This window comes from Macrobrachium rosenbergii, chromosome 44 (assembly GCF_040412425.1).
Source record: "Macrobrachium rosenbergii isolate ZJJX-2024 chromosome 44, ASM4041242v1, whole genome shotgun sequence".
Lineage (NCBI taxonomy): Eukaryota > Metazoa > Arthropoda > Malacostraca > Decapoda > Palaemonidae > Macrobrachium > Macrobrachium rosenbergii.
Genome location: NC_089784.1, coordinates 23,340,511 through 23,363,003, shown reverse-complemented (window position 1 = coordinate 23,363,003; position 22,493 = coordinate 23,340,511). Strand labels below are relative to the sequence as shown.

General features: G+C 35.3%; 2 protein-coding genes across 3 annotated transcripts in view; one reads left to right on the top strand and one right to left on the bottom strand.

Moving 5' to 3' along the window:
- The window catches only part of LOC136829411 (myogenesis-regulating glycosidase-like), a 15,203-nt gene extending 9,579 nt beyond the window's left edge, over positions 1-5,624 (top strand). Inside the window, exons 9-13 of the mRNA XM_067087936.1 lie at positions 1,982-2,208; positions 2,905-3,068; positions 3,487-3,644; positions 4,559-4,715; positions 4,910-5,624. Coding sequence (XP_066944037.1) covers positions 1,982-2,208; positions 2,905-3,068; positions 3,487-3,644; positions 4,559-4,715; positions 4,910-5,097 — 894 coding nt within the window. The 3' untranslated portion in view covers positions 5,098-5,624. The remainder of the gene's footprint in view (positions 1-1,981; positions 2,209-2,904; positions 3,069-3,486; positions 3,645-4,558; positions 4,716-4,909) is intronic.
- Positions 1-22,493, bottom strand: part of LOC136829419 (uncharacterized) — a 195,235-nt gene that overhangs the window by 139,240 nt on the left and 33,502 nt on the right. The window lies entirely within an intron of this gene.

Sequence of the window (22,493 nt, the reverse complement as noted above, 5' to 3'; positions counted from 1 at the left end):
GTAATGAAGACATCTGATTCCAACACGTTTGTCCTTCTTCCACTTCTGATATATATACAGTATATATATATAATTTAGTATATTTAAACATACAGTAATTTATATATATTTAAATATATATATATATTGTATATATATATATATATATATATATATATATATATATATATATATATATATATATATATATATATATATATATCCATCATGATCCCATCATGATTTTATTAATTCGTAAATTCAGTTGGAAATAGTATGGTACTGGCATTTTATGAGTGTGCAAACACATTCGACACAAAATGTAATACTTTGCATATATCTAAATATGCCGGAAATGTCTTCATTCCAACCTGATGTAAAAGTTGATAAAAAGGACTTCTACATAAACAGAAGCGGCGATGGATTACCTTTACCTGTTTGATACTGAAGCAATAAACAAGTGAAAATCTCATAATATATGATCCAACAATATTTGCTTCATCTTGGGCTCTATTTGCGTGAATATCAGGTTCTCTTAGTTTTTAGTATCATTATTATTATTCAGTTGAAGCTTATTCATATGGAACAAGTCCACGGGGGCCACTGATTTGAAATTCAAGCCTCTAAAGAAAATATATGGTGTTCATTAGAAAGAAATAAGAGAGGGTAATGGGAAATACAGTAGAGATCAGATTTTAGAAAAAGAAAAATTTAAATTAATAAATTTCGTACAGAGTTAAAAATATAAATAAATGATTAAAATACAATGTGAACTGTTAAGGGTAGTAATGCATTGCATCTTCGCTTGAGCTTTTGAGGTTCCAGCTGCACAACATCCCCCGGGAGACGGTTCCACAGTCCAACGGTGTGAGGAATAACCGATCTCTGGAACCGAGAATTATAGGTTAAACTTTCAAAGCCTTTTTGTCTCCGATCTCCTAAACAAATTTGATTAGAGGCGGGTTTATTTTCGTTTTGTGCTCCTTTGGGAGAACGTGCTCCTATCATCCAGTGGAGTTAAGTTGGTCTCTAAATCTCAGCCACTGTGTAAGGTTAGGTTAGGTTGGGTTAAATCAGGTGACGGCTAGGATTGGTTGTGATATTTTAGTTTGTGGTTAAATTAGGTTAGGTTAAATTAGATTATGGTTAGCTTAGGTTGGGTTAATTCAGATTAAGTTCAGTTTGGTTAGTTCGCGGTAATTATGGTAAAAATAACTGTTACTAGGATTATGAAAAACTGGCGTTAAAGCGAAATGGGAATGTCATGATAGAAGTTCCTGTCTACAAGATTTCTGACAAATGTCAAAGACGTGAAATAGCCGTTTTTGAAGTTATAATATTATGTCTGTTTACAATTACTGTCTTCAAATGTATTCAAAGGTATATTTTGCTGTAATAAATATGGAAATTAGAATCAACCCTGATGACTGTTCGTCCCTTTTCGCTAAAAATTTCCTTTCAACTGAAGTCACATAATGTTACAGTTACATAATGTTACAAATAAAGAGGTAGGCTGACATCTGAGAACTGAAAAATTGAAATTACAAAGTAACCGAATGCCTAGCATCTACGAGATTCTCTGACTCCTTCTTGCATAATAACTGACACATTTTATCTAAAGCTTTAATTTGAAAGTTTTCATAGACTTTGCAATGGTAAAATAGTATGCCAAAATAGCTTTTTGTAAAAGATTTAAAGCATAATAATTTTCTTTTTAACCATCAGAAAGTATTTATTTGCAAAGTTCAGCAGTTCTCTTCGTTTACATTTCCTCGTCACAATAAGCAACTGAGCTGTTCATGAAGCTACCATTATATGGTGTAGTCACACGCTATTTTTCCTTCAAAAACTTTGGCCTTTCACAGTTTCCGAGCCCTTAACATTTTTTCTTCTTTTATATAAAAAAAAAAGAAACAAACAGACACACGACACATCGGGATATTTAAAACGCCAAAAACCACAAAGTAGCAATTTATTGCTTTTGTATCGCTGAACACTTCAGAACGCAGCCGGTTTGACCGAAAAGACGACCTGGTGGAACGGGAAAGCTGGTATGGTGGATTTCACCAACGAAGAGGCCGTGTCCTGGTGGAGTCAGAGGCTAGAGACCCTCAGGGAAACTCTGGGCGTCGACTCGTTCAAGTTCGATGCTGGGGAAGCCTCTTTCCTTCCTAAGGACTATGTTCTCAATGCTCCTAGGAAGTTTTGGCCGAACATCTTCACTGTGAGGTTAGCTTGCAATTGTTTTAAAATTCTGTGAATGTCAGGTAGGCTCTATTTTTTTTTATTCAGTTGCTCCCACTCCAGAATAGTCTAGTCAGCATAAAAAGTGTACAGATGCCTACGCATGTTAGTGGATTCTGGGTCAGTTAACATAAAGGAGTCTTGACAAGGAGCTTACAGTTTAGCGTGAAGCAATGGCGCCTGAACATAATCAGTATGAAGACCCTTGACACCTGACGATGATAGCTGACCCAAAGAAGCCTTAACATAATTTCCACTAGTGCTTCTGCTAATTACCTTTCTCAGTGGAGTTGGGAGAAGGATTGTTTTAAACCTGTCAGTATGTTAATGATGTATCTAGAGACCAGTAAACAGATTTCGATTATTTCAGTTTCCCCATGCGAAAACTGACCGTAGAGTCAGTAACCATATAGTGCACCAACTGCCTCTATTAATAAAGTAGGACGAAAGTTATTTGCATCCTGACAAAATTATGTTTCATTTTCTATTGGTGCTTCGTAGTTATAATCTGTTTTAGATAAAGCAAGGTTTAATTGTCTAGGACTGCGTCACAATAAGTGACAATGATAGCCAAAATTTAGAAAAAAAAAAAAAATGTAAATTTTAATGAGAAATTTACTGCAAAATGATTTAGATTACTTTAGACATTTTTTCTTATGACTGACCTCATATTACTTACAGATACGCTGAGGCTATCACGAAATTTGGTGAAATGGCCGAGATTAAGATAGGTATGGGTACCCAGATTTACCCGAATTTCATGAGGCTCTCAGACAAGGATTCAATATGGGAGGGAGACTCACTGAATGGCCTCAGGTCCATTGTCCCAAGCACACTTAACCTTGGTAAGAGTGTTAATAAATTCAGTCACTTTGTCTTGTCACGTTTGTTTACTAGATATCATAACTGCTCTTTGCTCAGCAAAAAGATTAATTTTACAGTTAACTTTAAGGAGTGAAATGATTTGTCAGCTCTGATAAAAATATCTCCGACGAAAACCATTACGATTTAATAGAAAGTGTTAGAAAGAAAAGAGTAAGTTAGTGGGATGAGAATTCAAGTGAATATGTATTTGAAATAATGAATTTCATTTGGTTGTCAGTATCTGCCAAGAGAAGTTGTGGTTTATATCTGATCTATTTCTACTTTGTTGTCGGAACCGCCACCCCCCCACCCAACAAATGTTATACCTCATTGCTGATCTACTTCTCACTGACCTTACAAGCTTTGATGATAACACCCTAATTTTCCCAACTGGATAAGGACTGGTTGGATATCCATTTGTGCTGCCCGACATGATTGGAGGAAACGCTTACCATCTCCTCCTTCCATCTCCTGAACTCTTTGTGAGGTGGGTGCAGGCTAATGCCCTCCTGCCCGGACTCCAGTTTTCAATCGTCCCGTGGAAACTCGGCGATGAAGTAAGTAAGCCAGAACTTCCCGAATTAATGCAAATACACGTGAACCACATCGCTGATGTAAATACGTCCGAATCCCGTTCACTGTGTAAATATACCGGGTGCGCATGAATTTCGACATTGTTGTCGAAATGTGGAAAATTTCATTTGAACTTGACTGATGGCTTAAATGAGAGGTTTCATGAAGTATATTTAAGGTCGCACTGAAGATGTGCGCCCAACAGAGCTACTGTGAAATTTCACCAGAATCTTTTGAAACCTTTGCAGATTTTCTATATTTTCTCTACAATAATATTTTTTTATCGTTATTATTATTATTATCATTACTGTTATTATCATTATTATTATACGATATCCTTAAATGAAACACGAGACAACAAAGGTGAGAAGAGGAAGAAAAGACTGAATAAATACCTACAATCTGTAATTAACAGAGATAAATGAACAAAAACAAGTAATTACGTAATGAAATCTGGAATGAAGCAGCAAGTAAAGTAAAGGAAATTTGTTGACCCTATCCTTGAGACTGTAAGTAATTTTCATACGGTTGAGAGAGGGAAGCGTGTCAGAATTTCTGACAGATTTCTGTCTTTATCCTCTTTAAAAGGTTGAGCTAAGTATGTCCTCCATCGCTTGCAGGGTTTCATGTATTCTATGCCTGAATAATATATGATGTTGCTCTTCACTCCCAGTATTTTCTGTCCAGTTTTGTTACCATTACGATATAATGTTAAGGGAGGAAACTTGAACGAAGTAGTTCAAAAGGAACATATACTTAATGATTCTAGAGACTCATTGGAACTGAATAAAGAGTGATATTAAAGCAAAGTGTAATGTTCTGGAAATTCAGAAATTACGACCCAGAAGTTTGGCCCTTCAGCACAGCAGAAGCTGGAATAAATCCCTGACATTCACAGGTAGTACAGAGAAGCCAAGAAGCGATAGCTCTCCACGAGAAGGCGATGCCTTTGTTCCTTCAGTTAGCACAGGAATCGATCGAGACCGGAGCCCCTATTGCAAGACCCACCTGGTGGCTGTGCCCGGAACTAGAAGCCTGTCTTACAGCTAACCAGCGTAAGTGTGGTGATTTTTGAAAGCCGTTAGACTAACGACGATAATAAATGGATGTTGAGTCAACTCCACAACCCTTTTGTATGTAATTCAGTTGCCCTGAAATCAAATCCAGGTGATAACTAATGAAATATAACCAGTTTTGAATTCGTTCCCATCATGGAACGCAGTAGTCACGCGTAGATCATCTTCTGCAGAATTTCTGTTGGGAGACGACGTCTTGGTCACGCCCGTGGTGCACAAGGGGGCCACAACTCTCTCCGTGGCCCTTCCCCCGGGGCAGTGGAAACGAGCTGACACGGGCGATGTTCACGAGGGTCCAAGCACCATCATTCTCGAGGGAATTACAACTGAAAGTCTAGTTTACTTCACAAGGGAAATTTAGGTATCTCCGCTGAAAGACATTTCATCGACGTGAAGTTTTATTTTGGTTTCTCTCAGCTCAATTTTCTAAAACACTGTTTTCATTAGAAATAGTAAATGGACATGAACCGAAAATATCGGTTTAAAATGGTGCGTGAAATTTTGTTAGAAATCAGTTTAGCTACATAGTATTTGTTTCTGTATGTCGGAATGAGATACCTGAACACTTATACAATTTTTAGAAAAGAACTTTTCAGTCTTTGAGACCGATAAATTTCGGAGTTTTCATCGCTTCTTTTTACTTAAAATACGATTTGGTTTAGTTTGGAAATCGTTCAGTTATAACTTTGGATTATTTTCAGTATAACCGACACTTGTCTTTGTCGGGATATTCCGATAAAGTTAAGGAAAGCAAGATAATTTGGTTTATAATTCTTATAGTATAACCTCGGTATTTATGTGTATGATGATATACAATAAAGAATATGATACAATACAATCTCTGCAGCATATTGAGATGATAACCGTCAATAAAGTTTACAAATATAAGACATTTATGTTTTTTACACTCCTGTTAAATTGGAAAGACGCGTTACAGAATGCAATTCTGATTGTTGTCGATGTAAACTGTTTACTTGCATATATTTGAATATATACTTTATTATATACTTACACAGATATATATTTATATATATACTGTATATATAAATATATACATATATATATATATATATATATATATATTATGTAGATTTTGTTGAATTCCATGGCTTTTTGGTTGTTGATCAACTTTTTATTAGTTTGGCAATACTTCCTGAATCTTCTACGTTCCTCCAAATGTAATTAATGGATGAAGAAACGAAGATGAACAACGAAGATGAACTCTCTGTTCCACTTACTGGGAACAAAACACCTCAGCTGTTCCGTCCCTCGTCGTGGCCTTTTCAAAGTGTGCTACATGAGCTGCTGACGTTTTTGACTGAGCTGGCTTTATGCCAGTACGGACTCTTGCTCACAGAGCAGCCCGTAATACAACATGAACTTTGCGTCCTGTTGTTTTATTATGTGAATGGGGACGGGCTTTAGCGCCCATAAACAATGACAATACATTGCATTATAATACAGTAAAATAAAATACAATAAAATAATGTTAATGGATCTAAAGCTGCAGAAACAACATATTACAATAAAATTTACAATAAAATAAAATTTCCCCCATGAACTGTAATGAAAACAAACACCATGTGTTCTGGTTGTTAAGGCAACAAACAAAACTTAAATATGAGTGTGGGAATACGGGGAACGGAGGTAAGGTAAGGAGAAGAGAGAGAGAGAGAAATTGAGGTGATTCAAAAAGTGTTGTTGCCATTATTGGAGTTATCACTATTTCGACGTTAGATGGGAGCGATCTTTCCGCTTGCGGGTTGGTTCTTGTAACAAAATGGAGACGGATTCTGCAATAATTGGTGACTATGTTCCGTACAGATGATGTTGGTAATTTCCACTATATAATAGTTCTTGCGTCGTGGGTTTGCGGTTATATAGGTCGACGTAGTGCTGGCGAGCAGCTTCATATCACGGTGGGCCTGTAGACTTCGTTAAAAGTAGACGTCGTTTTAACGTTGTAGAAATGCGTCCAACGCGTGGTCTCTCTTAGACCATGGTTTTTCGGAGGACTGGTACAACCTCTCTGGGCAGGTAAAACGGTAAACGACTTCGGCACTGTCTTCTTTGTTCGGGTTCGAATTGGTGTTGCTCCCGCATTACGAGGGAAGCGGTCGAATTAGATTTGCAATAGATGCAAACTTGAACCCGTTCGAAGGGGGCTTTGGGCGTTGTCTCTCTCTTGACTATGCTCGCGATCGCCTTCTTTTCTACTTCCAGTCTTTCGTCGTATTCGTTATATTACAGTTCATTAAGGAAATTTTATTCTATTGTAAATTTCATTGTAATGAGTTATTTTTGCACAACTTTAACTCCACATCATATAATCCAACGAAAGAACGCAAAGTTCATGCAGAATAACGGGCTGCTCTATGAACAAGAGCCCGTGCTGGCATAAAGCCAGTTCAAGCAAAAGAACAACAGTCCATGTAATACACTTTGAAAAAGTCACGACGAGTGACGGAACAGCTGAGGTGTTTTGTTCTCAGTAAATGGAAGAGAGACTTCATCTTCGTTTCTTCATCCGTTAACTACAGAAGATTCTGGAAGTATTTTCAAACTAATTAAAAGTTGATCAACAACCAAAAGGCCATCGAAGTCAACGAAATCTGCATACAAGAAAAACTTTGCTCCAGTATATATACTGTACATATTTATAGATATAGATATATATATATAAATACATGTATAAATATATATATATATATACATGTATAAAGACATGTATATATACATGTATATATACATGTATATATATATATATATATATATATATATATATATATATATATATATATATATATATATATATATATATATATATATATATATATAGAGAGAGAGAGAGAGAGAGAGAGAGAGAGAGAGAGAGAGAGAGAGAGAGAGAGAGAGAATACACAGTACGCAAATATGTGGATACTGGCGTGAGCGCGATTTTTTATTCTTTCAGAGGCTGTTGCTAAGCCAGCCCTTTCTACTGTAGGTCTTTGTCATTGCCCTCAACGATATTTATATGACCTCAGATAATATAACTGTCCTCACTATTGAGAACGGCGTTCTTGGTATGAACCGTCAATTAATTGGGATATTTCGTTGTTTAAAGTGTTAAAACCATGAGGGATATATATATATATATATATATATATATATACATACATACATATATACATATAAACACACAGTATATATACATATAACACATTGTACACACACACACACACACACACACACACACATATATATATATATATATATATATATATATATATATATATATATATATATATATATATATATATGTATATGTGTGTGTGTGTGTGTGTGTATATGTGTGTAATGTAAGATTATAACCACTCTGACACGTGATCTATATTTCATTCTTTACAAGTGGCAGTGAGTATACACGTATCTTCAAATGTGACTGATAGAGAAGAGGCAACCCTAAATGAGGCAACGGAGGAGACATTTAATGTAAATACTAATATTTGATACAAATACCGATGCAGTAGGAGTGAAAAGCAAGAAGGCTGAAAGCTGAAAACACACCAGAAATTAATGGGATTGGAAGTGAGAAGCTGTGCTATGGTGCTGTCTATGGTCTGTCAACCTGAGGAGAATGTTCTGAGAAGGGAGACGGTATGATGAAGTCATCAGGGCACCATGGAAAATGCAAGTGAAAACACACATACGCACATACACATGTGTAGAGAGACCAAGACAATGGATTCCTCTTAGAAGGAAGATGAAAAAAAAGTACTGGCACATGCAGTCAATGCAAATGAAATTCGGGATCAAAACATCTCAGATTTCATCAGGCCACGGCTGTCGCAATGTGTCAGTACTTTTTTTTCATCTTCCTTCTAAGAAGAATCCATTGTCTTGATCTCTCTACACATGTGTTTGTGTGTGTGAGTTTTCACTTGCATTTTCCATTGTACCTTAATGACTTCATCATACCATCTCCTTTTTCTGAACATTCCCCTCAGACTGACAGACCATAAACACCACTATCCCCTCCTTGGTATAAACCATTAGTCTGAACCATTAATTTCGTAAGTCGTAATAAGCAATCAATTTTTACTCTGTATTTCTGTTTGTGTTCCTAGTAAGAAAATTAGGTCCTAACTAAGTCATAATTCAGAAAACCACATCAAAATTGGGGTGTGTCCTAATACCGGGGAGGGGGGGGGGTTTAACCTCAGCACCATTGCTGCTTTTGCATAAAAGTGTCTTCAGTTTCGTCACGGACAATAGTTAAGTTTTCCCATTCCTTTTTAAATCCCTGGGTAATTATTGAATAATCTGAGTGTTCTAACGTCTTACCTGCATTGCCTTTCTTACATCTTTACTCCCTTTATCTATAATCATCCTCGATCAAACGTGTAAACAGATTTCATGATTTACTTTATATACTAAGTATATATTTTAAATATAAAAGTTTAATATCTACTTAATTTTTGTTGGTTTTATCTTCTAATATCATTCTTCATTTTTTACGTTCATATTTTAACAATGAATTTTACTAGTATGTCATCATTCAACTATTCATTATCAATCACATCTTTAATTTATATATTTCACCTTCATTACGGCGCTGAATAATCCTGATGGGTTCCGGCGCTTGGTCTTCAAGACCTAAATTTCATAATCAATCAGTCAATCAGAACGTGTTCGGTTCACGTTAGCCAGGTACCACTGATTGCTCCCGGCCTACCCCTCAACAGTCACCCCAGCTGTCAGTAAGAAGCAGCCTCTGCTGGGATGAAAAACTTTAGACACGAAACCTTATCTCTAAAGACTCGCTGATGAACCGGATAGTTGTACCCGTCTGACGCTACCATTTCCATATACATACATATTTTACATACTTACATACATATATACACACATACACACACACACACACACACACACACACACATATATATATATATATATATATATATATATATATATATATATATATATATATACATATGTATATATGTAGTCTTTGTGTGTACAAAATCACAACCATTGTGCTATGGCATTTTATTATCTTTTGATTATACTTCTAATCTCGTAAACCATTTACTTCACGGTAGTTACAGACAGGTGTTTTTCCTATAAATAATATTCTTTGTTATCAGCGGCAATAACTCATTCCATCTGCCAAGGGCATCACGCATCTACCACGGTTTTCTCTCGTTCTCATTCCTTGTCAGCACTGTTGACTGGCATTATATGATTCTTCATTACCTGATTTCTGCGTTCGTACAAGAGCAAAGGAATGTGAAGAAGAAACTTTACAATGCTACCCAGTAAGACAAACATATGTATTGTAAAATGTCATTATGAAGATGTATTGCTTTTACGGATGAATGTCTATAAACATACTAAAGGAAGGTGGCCAGACCTATGTGACAGCTGAAAATCAGCTCAGTGGTCTGGTTAAACTACTTTAATACTACTACTACTAAAGGAGGGCGCGAATGCAGAATGAGGGGTCAGGGCTACTGTAGGCCTAGTAGGCATTTCAGATGGAATATGAGCTATCTAACCTTACCTTAATCTAACCTAACCTCGGACACCGTGTCCTAACCTGGCCAGGGGAGGCTTTGCCCTCCTTAGAGCCCACCCCCCCGCCCCAAGTAATTCGTAAACCCTCAATCTGCATTCTACCCCCAAGCGACTATAATATATGTTGAAACAACTTTGTATGCGCTGGAATGTGTGGTTCTAGATTATAGGCATTGATGTACATTCACAGCGATTGGTATTTTATGTCATGCGAACTGACATGTAAGCTCTTGAACTGTGTAAATGTAGCATTTTTACCATCATACACTAACGACTAAACAGGTTCGCAGACACACACACACATACACAGATAGGTGCATGCGTGGAAGCAATTGCAAGAACTCGGAGCACTAAAAACTGCTTTAAGTCTAGCAGCGTATCATCTCTCTCTCTCTCTCTCTCTCTCTCTCTCTCTCTCTCTCTATATATATATATATATATATATATATATATATATATATATATATATATATATATATATATATATATATATATATATATATAATATATATATAATAAATAATATAGATCTCAAATCTTGTAATCCCATGCCAGTATCATTACAGAATGTAATGGCAATAGTATGAAGACCAGTGATCTATTCATAAAGAAATAATATTTTCAAAAAAATTTTTTTTAAATGAAATCCGTTCTCTATACAAGAATCCTTTTACATGAAAGGATGAATTTGCAATCCTTACGCCCTTACTTTTTTCATGGCTCCCAACGGAAAAAAAATTTTCCAGGAAAGATTGTCCAACATAACGTATATTGGATGCAATACGTCAGCTTCTGTTCTGTTTACAGTAATCTATTGTCTAAGCAATTATTCTATCAGCATTAAAGTCACGGGTGAGAAATGAGTGCAAGAGAGAGTTCTGACATATCAGCTACGCATTCCTGGTATCTGCCATAAACCTACGGTATCTGGGGCTTCAGCGTTGCTGACTCAAATCTGACAATCAGAGACAGAACTTCTAATGAATTCGAATGATGTGAATTGGGAAAATTACAAACACCTTGATCAGGCAGAACAAATATTTAGCATACTGTTTTTGTTTATTTTTTATTTTTATTTATTTTTGTATTTATTTATTTTAGAAAGGCAAGAACGTGAGATCTTAAGGCATTATTTGACGGTATGTGTTCATAAAAATAGTTAATCTCTCGATTCGCACTGAATACATTTTCTTCCTAACACTTTATATAACAAAGAAATAGTATCGTACGAACAAAAGAGTGCCAGTAATTACAGAACGCATGTTCTACGTACAGTTAATGGCGTCAAATGCGACTGATGTTAACATTTACATACCGTACAAAGAGGTTACACGAACTGCCCGATATAAGTAACAGTACAGTAGCGCCTTCACATGTAACCATTTGCTCTCACACCTGGGCATAGACAGCGTATCACTACGCCTTGTTTAGCAGCACCTTAGCTTTTCCATTCCCGCTAGTCGAAATTAACAGGTGGTTGTGCGCGAGACCTGTAAAGGAACTATCACTTAGTCTTGGTACCTCCAGTGATTACCTTTCGGCCGTTTTGTAAGGGACAAAGGGAGCGCAGAGATGAAGCTGCGCCTTGTCCCTCTTCTTCTGGTTTCAGTTTGTGCCGCCGTAGCCGTTGCCAAGGGGAAGGTGAGAGGCTTAGACTGACATAATCCATCAAGTGATTTATTGATTATTACCATTATTCAGAAGATGAACCCTGTTCATATGGAACAAGCCCACAGGTGCCACTGACTTGAAATTCAAGCTTCCAAAGAATATGGTGTTAATTAGGAAGAAGTAAGATTCCCGGTTTTGCCTCTGAAAGAGATATTGTTTGACAGGAACCATATAGATTCAGAGTTAGTCTTCTTTATTGGCGTTTGCTTCAAAAGTCCTTATCTAGGGGTTTAGTTTAGATTGAGAATGTCTCTACGCCGCCGAACTCCAAGGGATTCCTTAACCTGGGACGCGAAATTTGCCTTAGGAAAAGTTACGTATTATCCAAAAGACATGACAATAACAATTCGATAAATCTGTTCAGAATAATTGTGATATATGAGAAAACTGAACACGAATAATAATAATAATAATAATAATAATAATAATAATAATAATAATAATAATAATAATAATAATAATAATAATAATAATACTGTTTGAAGGGGATGATTACAAGAGCTTTCTTTAATGTTTAGATTATAATTTTATATCACCTAAAATTCGGACACAGTCTCTCTCTTGTCTTAGGGTGTCTCTTTCTTTCATGCTTGAAAAAAGTGGCGCTTCTTCTCCGCTATCTGAGCCTTTAAAAAGTGGCACTCTCTGTCTTGATCATAATTTTACAGTGTCACTTTCTCCTAAAAATTCTACGTTTTATCAGAGCCAATTTCTCTCCATGTGCAGACTTTTATTAGTGTCACATTCTCCTTACTTCATAACCTTTAGCAGTGTGACTCAATCTCTTGTTTCTGAATTATTTACGGTGTATTCCTCTCTCCTGAATCCAAGTTTTAACAGTGGCCCTTTCCTCTCCACTGCTTAAATTTTAGCATCATCAGTTCTAACAAGATTACAAATTTTAACGTCGATAATTTCTACACAAATCTTGACTTTCGACAGCATCAGTTTTCCTAAGTTTTTGCATTTCAGTGCCACTTCGTCCGTTGCAATTCATTTTTAATATTCAATTCCTCTCGAGTGCCTCATTTTTTCTTCTCTCGCGTATTCCAAGTCTTTAAAGGCTACACTTTCTCCTCTGCTCCTGGCTTTGAACATTGTTGCTCTCTTTCCCATCTCTAAGTTCTGAAAAGATTTTCACTTTCCCCACAAACTCTAGATTTTATTAATGTCATTATCTTGTCAGTTCATAACTTTTAATATGTTCCCTTTCTACGATGTTTTTCTTTTTTTATCTTGACAGTTGAAAGTTTCTTCCCAGTTTCTCATCCTTAAGTTTACTCTTTTATCGAATTCTTTTTGAATAATTTTAAGTTGCTGTGTTCTCCATTTCTGATTCAATAGTCACCCTAAGTGTCCCTTTCTTTCTGCTTTCTGATAAATGGCAGTTTCTCTTTGTCGCCTATTACTATATCTCAAAATATCCCTCTTTCTCCTTTTTCTACGCCTTGACAGTGTCCTATTATCCTATATTAAATTTGTAAATGGTAATAATTTTATTTTATCCTGTTTCTAAGACTTAGCAAAGTAACGTTCTTTCCAGTTTCTAAGTCTTTGGAGTCTTACTTTATCACGTGTTTTTAAGTCTTAGCAATTTGTAATTCCATCGTTTTACATAAGTTTTCAGTCACTTTCTCTAGTGTTTCTATATATGTCACTTTCTCCCATCTTTCTAACCTCAAGTCTTAACATCAGCACTTTCTCTCATTCTTTCTAACTTTGATAAGTCTTAACATAGCACTTTTTTTCCAACTTTTTAAAGTCTGAACATCAGCACTTTCTCCAGTTCTTCTAACCTTTTTAAGTCCTAACATCAGCACTTTCTCTTTTTCCTAACTTTTCTAAGTCTTAACATCAGTACTTTCTCCTGTTTTTCTAACTTTTTTAAGTCTCAACATGAGCACTTTCTCTTTTTTTCCAACTTTTGTAAGTCTTAACATGAGCACTTTCTCTTTTCTTCTAACTTTTTTAAGTCTAACATCAGCACTTTCCCTTGTTTTTCTAACCCTTTTAAGTCTTAACATCAGCACTTTCCCTTGTTTTTCTAACCCTTTTAAGTCTTAACATCAGCACTTTCCCTTGTTTTTCTAACTTTTTAAAATCTTAACATCACCACTTTCTCCTGTTTTTCTAACTTTTTAAAGTCTTAATGACTTTCTCCAATTTTTCAAGTCTTAACATCAGCACTTTCTCCGGTTTTTCTAACTTTTGAAGTTTTACCATCAGCACTTTCTCCCAATTTGTAAGTCATCAGCATTTTCTCGAATTTTATAAGTTTTTAAGTCTTAACGTCAGCACTGTCTCCTGTTTTTATAACTTTGGTCAGTCTTAAAATTAGCACTTTCTACCATTTTTATAATTTTGTTAAGTTTTAACATCAGCACTTTCTCCCATTTTTATAACTGTTAAATCTTAACATCAGTACTTTCTCCCAATTTTATAACTTTGTTCAGTCTTAAAATTAGTACTTTCTCCCATTTTTATAACTGTGTTAAAACTTATCAACACTTTCTCCAAATTTTATAACTTTGTTAAGTCTTAACATCAGTGCTCTCTCTCCCATTCTTATAACTTTGTTCAGTCTTAACCTCACCACTTTCTCCCTTTTTTGTAGCAGTGCTAAATCTTAACATCAGCACTTTCTCCAAATTTTATAACTCTGTTAAGTCTTAACATCAGTGCTTTCTCTCATTTTTATAACGTTGTTTAGTCTTAACATCAACACTTTCTCCTATTTTTATGTGTTAAGTCTTAACATCAGCACTTTCTCCAAATTTTATAACTTTGTTCATTCTTAACATCAGTGCTTTCTCCCATAATTATAACTTTGTTAAGTCTTAACATCAACACTTTCTCCCATTTTTATAACTGTTAATTCTTAACATCAGCACTTTCTCCCATTTTTATAATTGTGTTAAGTCTTAACATCAGCGCTTTCTGCCAATTCTATAACTTTATTAAGTTTTAACATCAGTGCTTTCTCCCATTTTTATAACTGATAAGTCTTACTATCAGCACTTTCTCTCATTATTATAACTTTGTTCATTCTTAACATCAGTGTTTTCTCCCACAATTATAACTTTGTTCAGTCTTAACATCAGCGCCTTTTCCCATTTTTGTAACTGTTAAGTCTTAACATCAGCGTTTTCTCGCATTTTATAACTTAATTAAGATTTAACATCAGTGCTTTCTCCCATTTTCATAACTTTGTTAAGTCTCAACATCAGCACTTTCTCCTGTTTTTATAACTTTCTGAGACTTAACATCCGCACTTTCTCTCATTTTTATAACTTTGGTAAGTCTTACCATCAGTGCTTTCTCCCATTATTATAACTGTTCAGTCTTAACATCAGCACGTTCTCCTATTTTTATAACTTAATTTAGACTTAACATCAGCGCTTTCTCCAGTTTTATAATTTTGTTAAGTATTAACATCAGCGCTCTCTCTCATTTTTATAACTTTTTAAAGTCATAACATCAGCACTTTCTCCCATTTTTCCAACTTTATTAAGTCTTAACATCAGCACTTGCTCCCATTTTTATAACTTTAAGTCTTAACATCAGGACTTTCTCCTATTTTTCTAACTTTTTAAAGTCTTATCATCGGAACTTTGTCCCATTTTTATGACTTTGTTCAGTCTTAACGCCAGAACTTTGTCCCATTTTCATAACTTTGTTCGTCTTAACATCAGCAATTCTCCCATTTTATAACCTTGTTAATTCTTAACATCAGCACTTTCTCCCATTTTTATAACTTTTAGTCTTAACATCAGCGCTTTCTCCCATTTTTATAACTTTTAGTCTTAACATCAGCGCTTTCTTCCATTTTAATAACTTTGTTAAGTCTTACCATTAGTGCTTTCTCCCTGCATTATAACTTTGCTCAGTCTTAATATCAGCACTTTCTTATATTTTTGTAACATAATTAAGACTTAACATCTGTGCTTTCTGCCATTTTTAGAACTTTGTTCAGTCTTAAAATCAGCACTTTCTGTCATTTTTATTACTTTTTTAAGTCTTACCATCAGCACTTTCTCCCATTCTTATAACTGTGAAGTCTTAACATCTGCTCTTTCTTCCCTTTTTATAACTTACTTAAGTCTTAGCTTCAGCACTTTCTCCAATTTTTATAACTTTATTAAGCCTTAACATCAGTACTTTCTCCCATTTTTTTTAACTTTGTTGAATCTTAACATCAGCACTTTCTCCCGTTTTTATAACTTTTGTTAAGTCTTAACATCAGCACTTCATCACATTTTTATAAGTTTTCTAAGTCTTAACATCAGCGTTTTCTCCCATTTTTATAACTTTTTAAAGTCTTAACATCAGAAATTTGTCCCAATTTTATAACTTTGTTCAGTCTTAACATCAACACTGCTTCCCATTTTTAAAACTGTAAGAACTAACATCAATATTTTAGCACATTTTTATAACTTTTATGTACTAACATCAATGCTTTCTCCCATTTCTATAACTTTAAATTCCTAACACCAGAAGTTCTCATAATCAATTTACAATTAAGATGAAAGAAAACCAAAAAAAGATATTTTGAAGTTCTAAGAAAATAAAAAAAACAGCTTTTCTAGAATATCTAGCATCAATTTGTAAAAAGGTAAGAACACTTAGTAAAGAAGCATAAAAGTTCCACAATTTTTTAAAAAGAAATTAAATGAAACATATAAATATTCAAAATACCACACTTCAAATGTCACACAAACTTGCCCAAAAATACGTAGGTGTACTCACCAACAAAAACAGCAATAACATTCATTATTACAATGACATTAATCCGTCTTTTGTTTTATTATGAAGGACGACTCAAAACATCCAACGGAATGTACGAAGGCAGGAGGAAAATGCATCAGCAAAAGGAAGCTCTCAGATTGCAAGGAATTATTTGGTCAACTGGACTGTCCAACAAAGAAAAGTTGTTGCCGGAAAACTAAAGGTAAGTGCTCGTTCAAATGCGCCCAAAACTACCCCAGGATTTGTTTTTTTTTTCGTGGGGGGAGGGGAGGGGAGAAGGGCAATCCGATAAGAAGCCACAGCTAAATTTGGGATAAAACTTTTCCCAGTCTTAACAGGAATCAGAGGGACTGTTTGATTACAAAATGAACTGGTGAAGTGAATGATCAACGCATACAAAGCACTCATTACTTATTATTTATTACAAGGCATGCATATTGTATCACATCGACTAAATCTTGAAGTGTGAGACATATTACATAAGAAAGAACGATGTTATACATGTTTGTACTTCAAGAATAATGTATATTTATGGACTTTTTGCATATAACAGTTCTATATAATTCTGATTTCTATATATCCTGTAAGTTTTATTAATTCAGCGTTTGCATAGGCTAGGCAAGATTAAAGTAAGATTTGGGATCCCAGCAAAGGCTAAGCATATTTACTATACTTTATCCGTATAACAGAAATCTGCAGCTCCCTTAGCTCTAATAATAGAGCGATTACTGAAGAGGTTATTGTATCTGTGCTATTGTTTGTTGAAGCCGGGTGCTATTAATTCTTGTCTTGCGCCACTCAGTGGCTGTTGCTTGCGCATGAATCCTTCACCACTTTAGGGTATGAAATCCCTTACTTGAGAGTACTGTCAGACAGACTGCACTTTATTTATTTATTTACAGTTTCATTTATATCTATTGATTTATTTTTATACTGGCTTTTTTTACAAACATCTATTTATCTGCATGTATGTATGTATGTATATATATATATATATATATATATATATATATATATATATATATATATATATATATATATATATATATACCATATATATATATATATACATATATATATATATATATATATATATATATATATATATATATATATATATGTATATAAATATGCATTAAATTATTCTTCCATTTTAGGTACTCTTTTCTATGGAAACTTCCAGGACGAATTTACGGCATATTCAAACCCTCAATAATAATAATAATAATAATAATAATAATAATAATAATAATAATAATAATAATAATAATAGGTTTTATTGAATATTATTGCTGCTTCAGCTGCATTTATTTTGTAGAAGACTTTTTCTATTTTCCTTATTGCGGACTTCTCTTCATTGGAGGTACGTGCTAACAGCTCGCCTATACTTATCATTTCATGGGGGAAAAGTCAAAAGTCTGGATTCTGCTTTCTTATATATTCTATACAGTTAGAATGACATATAGTTATGCCGCGACGTTTCGACAGACTCTTCTGTCATTCTCCAGCGGGAGATAGTAGAGGACTGGCAGGTTGCATAGGTCCTTCCGAATTTATACACGGGCTTCAGCGGGGGGTCATGGACGGCGAATTTTGATTGGTTGCAGTCGGCGAGCTTCAAGCCAAATTTCTGCGGCGAAGCTCGATCCTGACAGATCTTCGCAACCTGGGAATATCATTCATTCCAGCGTTCCCATTGGTCTGCCGTTGCGTGATGTCATGCCGACTGGCATCATCGGTAGTTTGGCTGCTATTGGTCGGAGGATGAATGATGTCATTATTTACTCTTTCTCTCGTAGTCGGGGGTTGTCTCGAAGGGCGCCTCGCTCATCAGGGGCGTCTCCATTCTCAGGGTTGTCATTTTCGGGTATATGTTGGATTTGGTGGATGTTCGGCATTACCCTTCTCGAATTCGTGGGTAGGAGCGATGCCTCCTGCGCCGTATTCATTGTAGGTTTCTTCTCGGCAATGAGGAGCGCCTCCAGCAGGCGCAGACGTCGAGGGTCGGCGGCTCTCCCGATTATACTTATATTTTGTATAATACTGTCACGGGAGATGGAAATATTGTGGGTAGCACGGGCGTGGTTCATGATGGCACCCTCCTGGGTGTGGCAGGAGATCCTTTTTGACAGACGCATCGTGATCATTCCAATATAAACGCCGGGGCATCCTCGGACAGGACATACAAATTGGTAGACCACGTTCTTCTGCTTTAGGGGTTCTCTTGCTGGCGGAGAGGGGTTATTCCTCATCATGAGATCAAAATTCGCCGTCCATGAACCCCCATTGAAGCCCGTGTATAAATTCGGAAGGACCTATGCAACCTGCCAGAGAATGACAGAAGAGTCTGTCGAAACGTCGCGGCAACAACTATATGTCATTCTAACTGTACAGAACATATAAGAAAGCAGAATCCAGACTTTTGACTTTTCCCCCACGAAATGATAAGTATAGGCGAGCTGTTAGCACGCACCTCCAATGAAGAGAAGTCCGCAATAAGGAAAATAGAAAGTCTTCAACAAAATAAATGCAGCTGAAGCAGCAATAATATTCAATAAAACCTGTTTGAAAGAGGGTCTGCTGCCAAATTATAATAATAATAATAATATGCGTAAGATCATTCGGCTCAAGAGTCAAAAATCAGTATATCAAAGCTATCAAAGCCTAATCTTAGTCGTTATGATTTCCTCCTCCGCCAGGTAAGAAGAAGAAGCCCTCCAAAGTCCCAAGAACCGAGGACGTCTCAGAATGTGAGACGACAGAAGACTGTTGGGATGCAGGCGGCAGGTGCACCTCTAATTGCAAAACTGAGGAAAGCAAAGGTCGATGCAAAGGAAGGCAGTGTGTCTGTTGCAAGAGAAGTATGTTATAGTTATCATGCTTACCTTGTTATCATGACAGTAGTTTTTATGAGTTCGAGTTCCCTTATTTGAGGGTACTTATATATATATATATATATATATATATATATATATATATATATATATATATATATAATAAAATAATATATGTATATATATATATATATATATATATATATATATATATATATATATATATATATACATATATACATATACTCAGTTTTATTATTGGTGCTTACGTACCGGTATCATTTCCTATGGAAGCTTCTAATGCGAATTCAAGGCAGATTTGCTTCTGCAGTAATAATAATAATAATAATAATAATAATAATAATAATAATAATAATAACAATAATAATAATAATAAAAGTTACACAGAGTATAAAATCAGTATACCAAATGCAAATTTTATTTTCTGATTTTTCTCCCGACCAGCCAAGAAGAAGCTCTCCAAACGCCCAAGAACCAAAAAAATGGCCGAATGTAAGACGACGGATGATTGTCGGGAAGCTGGTGGCAGGTGCACCTCTAGTTGCAAGACAGAGGAACTCAAAGGCCTTTGCAAGGGAAAGAAATGCGTCTGTTGCAAGCGAGGTAGGTCACGTCATCTTCCCCGCTGTTTCCTTAGGTTTTCCCGTTTTGATACAGTAATTCTTATACAGGGGAGGTGAGAATGACAAGAAATTAATCCGGTTCAATACGGCAATTAAAATGTGGAGTGACACCAATCACACACAGAGGTGAAAATATGAAACCAGTCTGGTATAATACAGAAATTACAAAGTTAAGTATATCTTAGTTTAACCAGACCACTGAGCTGATTAACAGCTCTCCTAGGGCTGGCCCGAAGAATCAGATTTATTTTACGAGGCTAAGAACCAACTGGTTACTTAGCAACGGGATCTACAGCTTATTGTGGAATCCGAACCACATTATGACGAGAAATGAATTTCTATCACCAGAAATAAAATCCTCTAATTTTTCATTGACCGGTCGGAGAGTCGAACGCTGGGCCAACAGCTTGATAACCGAGAGCTCTACCCACCCCTCCAATGAAGAAGAAAATCACGAAGTGAAATGACACCTTTTTTGTATAGAAAATGTGAGGATGGCAAGAAATTTAATTCAGTTTGACACAGCAACTAAAAAATTACGCAGTGGAGTGACGCCTGTCTTGTATAGAAGAGGTGAAAATGACAAGAAATGAATCCAGTTTAATGCAGCAATTACAAAATTACGCAGTGGAGTTTAATGCAGCAAATACAAAATTACAAAAGTGAAGTGACACCTGTCTTATACAGACAGGGCGAAAATGACAAGAAATTAATCTTCAAAATTACAAAGTGAAGTGTCACCTGTCTTATACAGAAGTGAAAATGACAAGAAATTAAATCTTGTTCAACACACAAATGACAAAATTACGAAGTGAGGTGACACCTGTTTTGTGTAGAAGAGGTGAAAATGACGAGAAAATAAACCAGTTCCATAAAGCAATTAAAAAATTGCGAAGTGGAGTGGCACCTGCCTTATACAGAAAGGGTGAAAATGACAAGAAATTTAATTCAGTTCAGTACAGAAAATACAAAATCACGAGGTGGAGTGACACCTTTCTTATTATTCTTATAATTCTCTGATGCAAATGAGAATTTGCAAATGAACTTTGCAAATCTTAAAGTTCCAACATGTCAGATGTGCTGAGGACTTATACCATTTCAACACAATCCCCGTGGTAAAAGCCACGGTCAAAATTTCAACGAAATGAAACAAGCTTGGTAATATAAGATAAATTAAAGAGCATTAATACTTACAACCTCAAGTATAAGATTAAAAAGCTCGCATTTGCATTAGAAAACTGAGGTTTCACCGCAGCATAAACAAATTTGTATATGCTAAGAATTTCACAAATAAATTTCTTACATGAATAGTAAGACAGTCCGGTTAGCCAAGATGACCTAATGCCTTGCTAATTACGTGTAATTAAGAAATAAATAGATAATCTTCCCTGTAAGTTGTTAATCAAGTTAATGCATTTGAAGTCTAATGTAATGGGAGAATCAGTCCTTACAATGGTCGTTTTATGAATGAAAGTAAACATAAGAGCATTTACTAATCTTATTCTCGAACAGGGAAGAAAAAGTCTTTGAAAGACTCAAACCGCAAAAACGCCGGGAAGTGCCAGAAAACAGCAGAATGTTGGAACGCCGGCGGACGATGTGCAAAGAAGTGCAAGACGGCTGAAATTGAAGGCCGATGCAAGGGAAAGGAATGCACTTGTTGCAAGAAAGGTATTTTTTGAATATTTATTTTCCTATTTCCATCTTTTTAATCTTTTGATATTGTTGGTTATTATTACGATATTAACTTCAGTAATGGCTGTATTAGCAAAATTAAAAGCAATAATATTCCAGTTGTTTAGGTGTGCTCAAGATTAAACTATTTGGCTCTGATTTTTAATACAGCTTTTTCCCGCCCTGTTTTCAAATCATCTTCGTGGACTTCGTTAATCAAGGAACACTGGTGTATGATCAAACTCTTGAAAATCTAGTTGGCTACTAAGATAAGAAAAAGTATGCTTTTCACCTTAAACGGTAATACGCATATATATATATATATATATATATATATATATATATATATATATATATATATATATATATATATATAATATAGATATATGTATATATAATGTATATATATATAATATACATATATGTATATATAATGTATATATAGTGTACACACATACATATACTCTGTATATACAGTATATATATACATATGTGTATCACGCTTTATTATCTCTATAGAGCAGGCTGCGATTCACATCTGTATCTTAATTCTCCTCTGCTTTTCCTACTACTTTTCACCGCTCCGTTTCTCTCTTCCTGCTCTCTTGTACCCAAAAGCACTCCCT